Genomic DNA, 11220 nt, shown 5'->3' on the forward strand with positions numbered 1-11220 from the left:
TATTCCCCAACTGTCCCAAAGGGGTATACCCTGCCTGTTCCCAAGGGTTATTCCCCAACTGTCCTAAAGGGGTATACCCTGCCTGTTCCCAAGGGTTATTCCCCAACTGTCCCAAAGGGGTATACCCTGCCTGTTCCCAAGGGTTATTCCCCAACTGTCCCAAAGGGGTATACCATGCCTGTTCCCAAGGGTTATTCTCCAACTGTCCCAAAGGGGTATACCCTGCCTGTTCCCAAGGGTTATTCCCCAACTGTCCCAAAGGGGTATACCATGCCTGTTCCCAAGGGTTATTCTCCAACTGTCCCAAAGGGGTATACCCTGCCTGTTCCCAAGGGTTATTCCCCAACTGTCCTAAAGGGGTATACCCTGCCTGTTCCCAAGGGTTATTCTCCAACTGTCCCAAAGGGGTATACCATGCCTGTTCCCAAGTGTTATTTTGCTGGCTGTTCCCAAAGGAAATCATACATATTCAATTGACAGCAAACAGGTTGCTAGAATGTAGCCATACCTGAATAAAGGGGTTAAACAGATCGTGGAAACCAGAGCGCAGGAATCTCTCAATATAATGTAATATAAAGTGAATGCAATGTCTAGTGACTTGTTTATTATGCTCATGTAATGTACTGCGTTTATATGGCAGACCTATTTACACTCCATTGGCTCCATACAGGAGAGGAGAATGAGGAGGCTTGGATGAAGCTTGTGATAGGCCCGGTAATCCAGGAGGCGAAGGAATATACGGCAGGGATTCATGGCGGAGTGCTTCAAGGTAATATTTGTTAATCCTCATCCAGACTGCAATGGTGTCATGCTTGTCTTTCCATTCAAACATGGCGTCAAAACCCCTGTGTAGGGACGCACAGCATTTTAGGTGCATTCTCTATGCATTTCACATGCGTCATCATTCATCCCTGATGAAGGTGCAAGTTGATGGAACTTGCAGCATAAAGATGGGTGGCAACACTCCAAAGTCAAAGGCCAAGAGCTGTGGTAGGGAGACCTCATTGCTGGAGCTCCCATGGCATATTGGGCCAACAAGCGACTAAGACCCCAGAACTCACCTAAACCCGGCAAAGTCTATGCTGATAACATAAGATGTAGAGGAGGGTGACGGAAGCATAGTATTCTTAAAGTGTCTCATTCTTCTTTAGGATTCAGAGTCAGAAGGGTCGGACGACGAGATCATCTGGGAGAAGCCAGTTAGTGATTGGACAGTGCAGGACGTGTGCTCCTGGCTCCAGTATGGACCCCTACAGAACAGTGCTGGGCTCCTCCAGGCAGCTTACACTCATCACATATCTGGTAAGCTGTCTTTTTGCTTACTGCACCCTGGCTCATATCCTCTTCATGGGGAGATAAGAGGGGTCGCAGGACAGGAAGGTCATTTTTCCTATAGACCATCAATGTAACGTGCATTCTTCAAACTGGCCACCAATGTAAGGGATATTCTTCCCACTGACCACCAATGTAAGGGACATTCTTCCCACTGATCACCAATGTAAGGGACATTCTTCCCACTGATCACCAACCTAAATGAATTTCACGTCCTTTTTTTCCCACAAACAGAGCTTTCTTTTGGTGGTATTTGATCACCTGTGCGATTTTTTGATCATGCGCTATAAACAAAAAAAGAGCGTAAATTTTGCAAAAATAACAATATTTTTCACATTTTTTTATATGAAATTCCCCCCCAAAAAAATGTAAAAATCAAAATTTTTTAACATTTTCGGCCAATTTGTTTTATGCTACATATGTTTGGTAAAAAAAATCGCAAAAAGCATATTTTGATTGGTTTGCGCAAAAGTTATCGCGTTTACTAACAAAGGGAAAGATTTTTGTCATTTTTGGTGTTTTTTTTTTTTAACGAGTAATGGCGGCGATCTACAATTTTTTTTGCGGGACTGCAACATTGCGGCGAACAGATCGGACCCTTGACTGACATTTTTGACACTTTTGGGGTTACCAGTGACATTACTGCAGTAATCAGTGCTAAAAATATGCACTGTTACTGTAAAAATGACACTGGCAGGGAAGGGGTTAACTGTATTGGAGAGGGAGGGGTTAAGTGTGTCCTAGGGGCGTGTTTCTAACTGTAGTGGGACAGGTCTCCTATTGTAAAAACAGAGATCAACCGTCTGATCTCCATTTTTACACAGGGGAGAATGACAGGCGGCTTGTTTACATAAGCCGCCCGCCTTTCTCCCGCTCTACCGACGATCGTGGTGTGACCGGCGGACATCGGGTCCGCCGGTCACACGCGCGGACTCCTCCGTGAACGAGCCTCAGCGGGCGCGCGCTCGCCCGATATTGGCTCACAAACCGGTCACAGGCTAGTGACGTATATATACTGTACGTCACTTTGCCTGGCCGGGGCTGACCGCCGCAGTATATCTACTTGCGGCGGTCGGCAAGCAGTTAATGAACATTCTTTCCACTGACCCCAATGTAAGGGACATTCTTCCCACTAATCACCAATGTAAGAAGCATTCTTCTCACTGACAACCAATGTATGAGGCATTTTTCCCACTGACCACAATGTAAGGGACATTCTTCAAACCTATCACCAATGGAAGGAGCATTATTCCCACTGACGACCAATGAAAAGGGCATTCTTCCCACTGATCACCAATGTAGGAGGCCTTTTTTCCCACTGATCACAAATGTAAGGGACATTATTCCCACTGACCACCAATGTAAGGGACATTCTTCCTACTGACCACCAATGTAAGGGACATTCTTCCCACTGATCACCAATGTAAGGGACATTATTCCCACTGATCACCAATGTAAGGGACATTATTCCCACTGACCACCAATGTAAGGGACATTATTCCCACTGATCACCAATGTAACTGACACTTAACGAAGTGGTTCCCCAAGACCGTAATATTGTTTGAAGGGCTCCTCTGTAAAAGGTTTGAAAAGACTTGCCATCACACCATTCACTGTTCCTTCTATGCTGTAAAATCCAGAGAGGTCAGAAGTCCCTTAAGGTGCAGAAACCGTTCCGGCTGCCATTAACAGCTAGGCCATAATTAAATCTTGCACATTCTCATATTTGTTTGAAGCACAGCTGAATGTCTTCACCATGTCAGCATTCTTTATATATTATGCTGGAGCCACATAATTGGCTATTTCTCTAATGACCCAGTGTATTAGGTCAGGTACATTAGAGGTCAAGTGATTGGAATTCCCCTAATAGGTTGGGTTATGGTTACAGATGCAATACTATAGCATAGCGTGACCGTTTGTCTCCTCTCTCCAGGTCGCGCTCTGCTGAGACTCTCTGATGACCTGCTGCAGCGGATAGGGATTCACCAAGAGATTCTGCGAAGGATGATATTGGTAGAAGTCCTGGAGCTGAGGTTGCAGCAAGAGTTACAGCAACTGCTGTTTATCACTGAAGGTGAGGATGACTGGAGGGGGGGGGGGTTGAGGATGAATGTGACAAAGGGCGTCCAAGGATAAGGATGGCTGAGGATGGGTTTGACTAAGGGTGAATGTGACTGAGGGTGTCCAAGGTTGAGGATGAACGAGGATGAGTGTGACTGAGGGCGTCCAAGGTTGAGGATGGCCGAGGCCGAGGGTTAGTGTCACTGAGGGTGTCCAAGGTACAGGATAATCGAAGATGGGTATGACTGAGGGTGTACAAGGTTAAGGATGGCTGAGGATGGTTAGGACTAAGGGTGTCCAAGGTTGAGGATGACCGAGGATGGGTTTGTGAGTGAGGTTGTCCAAGGTTGCAGATTACCGAGGGTGGGTGTGACTGAGGGTGTCCAAGATTGAGAATGAGTAAAAAGGGATGTGACTGAGGGTTTCCATGGTTGAAAATGACCGTGGATGGGTGTGACTGAGGGTGTCCAAGGTTGAAGATGACCGAGGGTGGGTGTTATTGAAGGTGTCCAAGTTTGAGGATGACCGAGCATGGGTGTGACTAAAGGTGTTCAAGGTTGAGAATAACCGAGGACGGGCGTGACTGAGGGTGTACAAGGTTGAAGATGACCAAGGGTGGGTGTGACTCAGGGTGTCCAAGGTTGAGGATGAGTAAAAAGGGGTGTAACTGAAGGTGTCTAAGGTTGAGGATAACTGAGGACAGGCATGACTGAGGGTGTCCAAGGTGGAAGATGAGTAAGAGTTGGTGTGATTGAGGGTGTCCAAGGTAAATGATGACTGAGGAAGGGTGTGATTGAGGGTGTCCAAAGTTGAGGATGCCTGAGGGTGGATGTGACTGAGAGTGTCCAAGGTTGAGCATAGCCGAGGGGGTGTGTGACTGAGGGTGTTGAAGGTTGAGGAATATCAAGGGTGGGTGTGACAGAGTATCCAAGGTTGAGGATGAGTAAGAGTGGGTGTGACTGAGGGTGTCCAAGGTTGAGGATACCGAGGGTGGATGTGACAGAGAGTGTCTAAAGTTGAGGATGGCCAAGGGTGTGTGTGACTGAGAGTGTCCAAGGTTGAGGATAGCCGAGGGTGTGTGTGACTGAGGGTGTTGAAGGTTGAGGAATATCAAGGGTGGGTGTGACTGAGAGTGTCCAAGGTTGAGGATTAGTAAGAGTGGGTGTGACTGAGGGTGTCCAAGGTTGAGGTTCCCCGAGAGTGGATGTGACTGAGAGTGTCTAAAGTTGAGGATGGCCAAGGGTGTGTGTGACTGAGTCTGTCCAAGGTTGAGGACAAGTAAGAGTGGGTATGATTGAGGGTGTCAAAGGTAGAGGATGACCGAAGATGGGTGTGACTGAGGGTGTCCAAGGTTAAGGATGACCATGGGTGGGAGTGACTGAGGAAAAGTGTTACTGAGGGTGCCTAAAGACTGAGGATGAGTCAGGGTGGGTGTGATTGAGGGTGTCCAAGGTTGGGGATGAATCAGGATTGATGTGCCTGAGAGTTTTCAAGGTTGAGGATGAACGAGCAAGGGTGTAATTAAGGATGTCCAAGGTCAAAGATGATGAAGGGTGTTTGTGACTGAGGCCGTCCAAGGTTGAAGATGAGTAAGAGTGGGTGTGATTGAGGATGACTCAAGATGGGTGTGACTGAGGGTGTCCAAGGTTGAGGATGACTGAGGGTGTTCAAGGTTGAGGATGAGTAAGAGTGGTTGTGACTGAGGGTGTCTAAGGTTGAGGATGCCTGAGGGTGGAGGCGGCTGAAAGTGTCCAAGGTTGAGGATGGCCAAAGTTGTGTGTAACTGAGGCTGTCCAAGGTTGAGTACAAGTAAGAGTGTGTGTGATTGAGGGTGTCCAAGGTAGAGGATGACTAATGACGGGTGTGACTGTGGGTGTCGAAACTTTAGGGATGACAAAGGGTGGGTGTGACTGAGGGTGTCCAAGGTTGAGGATGACCAAAAATGGGTGTGACTGATGGTGTTCAAGGTTAAGGATGACCATGGGTGGGTGTGACTGAGGAAAAGTGTGAATGAGGGTGCCTAAAGGCTGAGGATGAGTCAGGGTGGGTGTGATTGAGGGTGTCCAAGGTTGGGGATGAATCAGGATTGAGGTGCCTGAGAGTTTTCAAGGTTGAGGATGAACGAGCAAGGGTGTGATTGAGGATGTCCAAGGTCAAAGATGACCACGGGTGTTCGTGACTGAGTGAGGCTGTCCAAGGTTGAAGATGAGTAAGAGTAGGTGTGATTGAGGGTGTTCAAGGTAGAGGATGACTCAAGATGGGTGTGACTGAGGGTGTCCAAGGTCAAAGATGACCACGGGTGTTTGTGACTGAGGCTGTCCAAGGTTGAAGATGAGTAAGAGTGGGTGTGATTGAGGGTGTCCAAGCTAGAGGATGACTCAAGATGGGTGTGACTGAGGGTGTCCAATGTAGAGGATGACTGAGGGTGTTCAAGGTTGAGGATGAGTAAGAGTGGTTGTGACTGAGGGTGTCTAAGGTTGAGGATGCCCGAGGGTGGAGGCGGCTGAAAGTGTCCAAGGTTGAGGATGGCCAAAGGTGTGTGTAACTGAGGCTGTCCAAGGTTGAGTACAAGTAAGAGTGTGTGTGATTGAGGGTGTCCGAGGTAGAGGATGACTAATGATGGGTGTGACTGTGGGTATCGAAACTTTAGGGATGACAAAGGGTGGGTGTGACTGAGGGTGTACAAGGTTGAGGATGACCGAAAATGGGTGTGACTGATGGTGTTCAAGGTTAAGGATGAACAAGGGTGGGTGTGACTGAGAAAAAGTTTGACTGAGGGTGCCCAAGGCTAAGGATGAGTGAGGGAGGGTGTGACTGAGAGTGTCCAAGGTTGAAGATGAACGAGGTTGGGTGTGACTGAGGATGTCCAAGGCTGAGATGACCAAGAGTGGATGTGCCAAGGGTGAGGATGGCCCTGGGTGAATGTGACTGAGGATGGGTGTAACAAAGCATGTCCACAAATGAAAATGACCAAGAGTGAGAGAGGTTAGCATATATCTAGTAATATAGACAGTATATAGAGTATAGGTGGGATAAAGCCTCATATATCTTGTAATATATACTGTATATAATGTATAGGTGGGGTTAAACATCATATATCTAATAATATGTACAATATATAATGATATAATGTATGTATGTCAGCTGAGGAGTCATATATCTAGTAATATATACAATGTATAGGTGGGGTGAGGACCCATATATTTAGTAGTATAAACAGTATACAATGTATAGGTGGGGTGAGGACCCATATATTTAGTAGTATAAACAGTATACAATGTATAGGTGGGGTGAGGACCCATATATGTAGTAATATAAACAGTGTACAATGTATATGTGGGGTGAAGGTATATGGTATTGATGTATATTGGCTGTGATGAAGCGATAGAAGTATGCCGTGTGCATGGCGGTGAAACATACAGCTTTTCAGATACTCTCATACAACATACAATTTTATGAACAGACCTACATTTCTGATATACACTTATCAAGTAATAACAAATACTGTATATTATCTATAGGATCTGAGTTCCTCTCTCTGTGAACATCTATATAATGTGAATAATGGGAATATTTCTCTATTTGTCATTACAGAATGAAGCTAGGAGGATCTGACCAATCACATCGCTGAATCAGCTGAAACAATAGAAGTATTTATGTTACAAAGTGTTATACGAGGAGATCCTACTGACGACAAACCCCACGATCAGAGTCTGGTGCCACTCCAATATACAGTGTTTGACTCCGTAGAGGAGTGTAGGTGGTGGGTAGTTGTAGAAGGCAGAGCCTGGTACCAGTCTTGTCTGCAACTACCCGAAGGGTGCAGAGTCTGGTGCCAGTCCAATCTACAGTATACAACTGCCCAGAAGAATAGTGGTGGTAGGTAGGTGCAGGGTGAGGAGATTGATGCCAGTTCAATATACAGTAGATAACTCCCTAGAGGTGAGTAGGTGGTAGGCAAATGTACAATAATGTGAACAATATACAGTATATAACTGCCCAGAAGAATATACCAGTCCAATATACAGTATAATGCAGAGGTGTGTAGGTGGTAGGTAGATGTAGGGTGAAGAGTCTGAAAGCAGTCTAATCTGCAGTATATAACTGTCCCGGAAAGGTGTAGAGTCTGGTATCAGTCCAATCCAGTATATAATTGCCCTGGTTCCAGTCCAATTTTAGTATATGACTACCTAGAGGAGTGCAGAGTCTGGTGCCAGTCCAATGGGTAGTGTATAACTCCCCAGGAGAGACCAGTCTGGTGCCAGTCCAATGGGCAGTGTATAACTCCCCAGCAGAGACCAGTCTGGTGCCAGTCCAATGGGCAGTGTATAACTCCCCAGGAGAGACCAGTCTGGTGCAAGTCCAATGGGCAGTGTATAACTCCCCACGAGAGACCAGTCTGGTGCCAGTCCAATGGGCAGTGTATAACTCCCCAGGAGAGACCAGTCTGGTGCAAGTCCAATGGGCAGTGTATAACTCCCCACGAGAGACCAGTCTGGTGCAAGTCCAATGGGCAGTGTATAACTCCCCAGAAAAGACCAGTCTGGTGCCAGTCCGAAGGGCAGTGTATAACTCCCCAGAAGAGACCAGTCTGTTGCCAGTCCAATCTACAATATATAACTGCCCAGAATAATACAGAAGGTAGGTAGGTGTAGGTTGAAGAGCCTTGTACCAATCCAATATACAGTATATAATTCTCTAGAAAAGTGTAGGTGGTAGGTAGGTGGGTGTGGAGTGCAGAGTCTAGTGCCAGTCCTGTCTGCTTTATGTACCTTCCCAAAAGAGTGAATGAGTTTGTTGCCAGTCCAATGGGCAGTTTATATCTCTCCGGGAGAGACCAGTTTGGTGCCAGTCCAATCTGCAGTATATAACTGCCCAGAAGAATATAGGGGGTAGGTAAATGTAGGGTGAAGAGTCATGCCAGTCCAAAATACTGTATATAATTCCCTAGAAGAATGTAGGTGGTAGATAGGTGTGGAGTGCAAAGCCTGGTGCCAGTCCAGTGGGCAGAGTATATCTCTCCAGGAGAGACCAGTCTTGTGCCAGTTCAATCTGCAGTATGTAACTGCCCAGAAGAATATAGGGGGTAGGTAGATGTAGGGTGAAGAGTCATGCCAGTCCAATATACAGTATATATATTCCCTAGAGGAATGTAGGTGGTAGGTAGGTGTGAAGTGCTAAGTTTGGTGCCAATCCAAAGGGCAGTGTATATCTCTCTGGGAGAGACCAGTCTGTTGCCAGTTCAATCTGCAGTATAGAACTGCCCAGAAGAATATAGGGGGTAGGTAGATGTAGGGTGAAGAGTCATGCCAGTCCAATATACAGTATTTAATTCCTTAGAGGATTGTAGATCATAGGTAGGTGTGAAGTGCAGACTTTGGTTCCAGTCCAATGGGCAGTGTATATCTCCCCGGGATAGACCAGTTTGGTGCCAGTCCAATGGGCAGTGGATATCTCCCCGGAAGAGACCAGTTTGGTGCCAATCCAATGGGCAGTGTATATCTCCCCGGGAGAGACCAGTTTGGTGCCAATCCAATGGGCAGTGTATATCTCCCCGGGAGAGACCACTTTGGTGCCAGTCCAATGGGCAGTGTATATCTCGCCGGGAGAGACCAGTTTGGTGCCAGTCCAATGGGCAGTGCATATCTCCCTGGGAGAGACCAGTTTGGTGCCAGTCCAATGGGCAGTGTATATCTCCCCGGGAGAGACCAGTTTGGTGCCAGTCCAATGGGCAGTGTATATCTCCCTGGGAGAGACCAGTTTGGTGACAATCCAATGGGCAGTGTATATCTCCCCGGGAGAGACCAGTTTGGTTATAACTGCCCAGAAGAATATAGGGGGTAAGTAAATGTATGGTGAAGAGTCATGCCAGTCCAATATACAGTATATAATTCCCTAGAAGAATGTAGGTGGTATATAGGTGTGGAGTGCAGAGTCTGGTGCCAATCCAATGGGCAGTGTATATCTAACCGGGAGAGACCAGTTTCATGCCAATCCAATGGGCGGTGTATATCACCCTGGGAGAGACCAGTTTGGTGCCAATCTAATGGGCAGTGTATATCTCCCAGGAGAGACCAGTTTGGTGCCAGCCCAATGGGCAGTTTATATCTCCCCAGGAGAGACCAGTTAGGTGCCAATCCAATGGGCAGTGTATATCTTCCCGGGAGAGACCAGTTTGGTGCCAGTTCAATGGGCAGTGTATATCTCCCCGGGAGAGACCAGTTTGGTGCCAATCCAATGGGCAGTGTATATCTCCTCGGGAGAGACCAGTTTGGTGCCAATCCAATGGGCAGTGTATATCTCCCCGGGAGAGACCAGTTTGGTGCCAATCCAATGGGCAGTATATATCTCTCCGGGAGAGACCACTTTGGTGCCAGTCCAATGGGCAGTGTATATCTCCCTGGGAGAGACCAGTTTGGTGCCAGTCCAATGGGCAGTGTACATCTCCCCGGAAGAGACCAGTTTGGTGCCAGTCCAATGGGCAGTGTATATCTCCCCGGGAGAGACCAGTTTGGTGCCAGTCCAATCTGCAGTATATAACTGCCCAGAAGAATATAGGGGATAGATAGATGTAGGGTGAAGAGTCATGCCAGTCCAATATACAGTATACAGCCCAGAGGTGTGTAGGTGGTAGGTAGGTGTAGGGTGAAAAGTCTGGTGCCAGTCCAACATACAGTATATAATTGCCCAGAAGAGTGGTACCAGTCCAATGGGCCCTATGTATCTCCCCAGGAGAGACCAGACACGTGCCAGTCCAATCTGTAGTATATAACTGCCCATAGGAATATAGGTGGTAGGTAGATATGTAATGAATACTCAGTACAGATAAGTGGTGTCAATCCGCCATACTGGGGTCCATACTGGAGCTCTGGGGGGGCATCCAATAATAAGTCAGAGGCCCCACGTTTACACGCTGGTGGAAACCCCTTCCATATACAGTGTATATATTACACCAGGGTGCCACCTCTGGTGTCAGATGATCTCTTCCCTTCACAGAACACTCCAGAAATTGGGAGTCGTCATTTCCTGGGACCACTCTGCCAGCCGCCTCAGATAATTCCTTCTAATTATTGGCATGTATACAATACACGGGGAGATCTTCTACTCACCCGGTATAATAAAGTCCTTCAAAGATTCCGGTTATCTGTTTCACCCAAAAAAAAAAGAACAATTGTAGAATAAAACCGACAAAGATGAAACGCGTTGAGCCAGCACAATGTATCAAACATATGAAACGCGTTGCTCTGACCCAGGAATAGAACAGCGTGATATTCGGAGTATATAAGGGAAGGATCTGTGTCTGTAAACATTCAATAAACAATCAGCTTTCTGGTAACAATGTAGTCGTGTTCTCCGTTCTCATCGTATCGCCCTGTGGGAGGTCCTGGCTGGAGGGGAAAACATTGTTTCAGAGACGTTCCATTCTATTGTATCTTATCAGAAGAAGTGATTACTATGAGCCCCCGGTCACACTGAATCCGACTTTGAAATTGTGCGACTTCACTTGCAAGTCGCACCTAAAATCGAAAAAAAAACCTACAGGAACCTTTTCTTTTGCAAAACGGTGCGGCACCGCAGAGTCGCAGTCGCACCATTTTGAACAGTTCCATTGCTGTCAATAGGGTGTGACTTGTCGTGCGATTTGGACCTGTCAAATCGCATGACAAGTTGCACCAGTGTGAACGGGGGCTAACAGTTACATTTGTACATTGCGTTTTTCCTGCAACAAAATCCCTATTTCTGCCCACTCACAGTACATTTTTACTGCGGGTGGGCGGCAACTACAGGCTGAGGGACGTACTGGTACGTCGGTCACCGCATGCGCAG

At 47.0% G+C, this 11220-nt stretch overlaps 1 protein-coding gene across 1 annotated transcript; it reads left to right on the plus strand.

Annotated features, from left to right (window-relative positions):
• Positions 1-667: 667 nt before the first annotated feature.
• LOC309544080 (sterile alpha motif domain-containing protein 12-like) lies at positions 668-7073 on the plus strand. The gene is made up of 4 exons (XM_082276465.1): positions 668-769; positions 1152-1302; positions 3266-3406; positions 6988-7073. The coding sequence occupies exons 1-4, from the start codon at positions 752-754 to the stop codon at positions 6990-6992; spliced, it is 315 nt and encodes a 104-aa protein (XP_082132591.1). The 5' UTR covers positions 668-751; the 3' UTR covers positions 6993-7073.
• The last annotated feature ends 4147 nt before the right edge of the window (positions 7074-11220 follow it).

Source organism: Pelophylax lessonae, assembly GCF_965119305.1.
Source record: "Pelophylax lessonae genome assembly, contig: HAP1_SCAFFOLD_855, whole genome shotgun sequence".
NCBI classification, from domain to species: domain Eukaryota; kingdom Metazoa; phylum Chordata; class Amphibia; order Anura; family Ranidae; genus Pelophylax; species Pelophylax lessonae.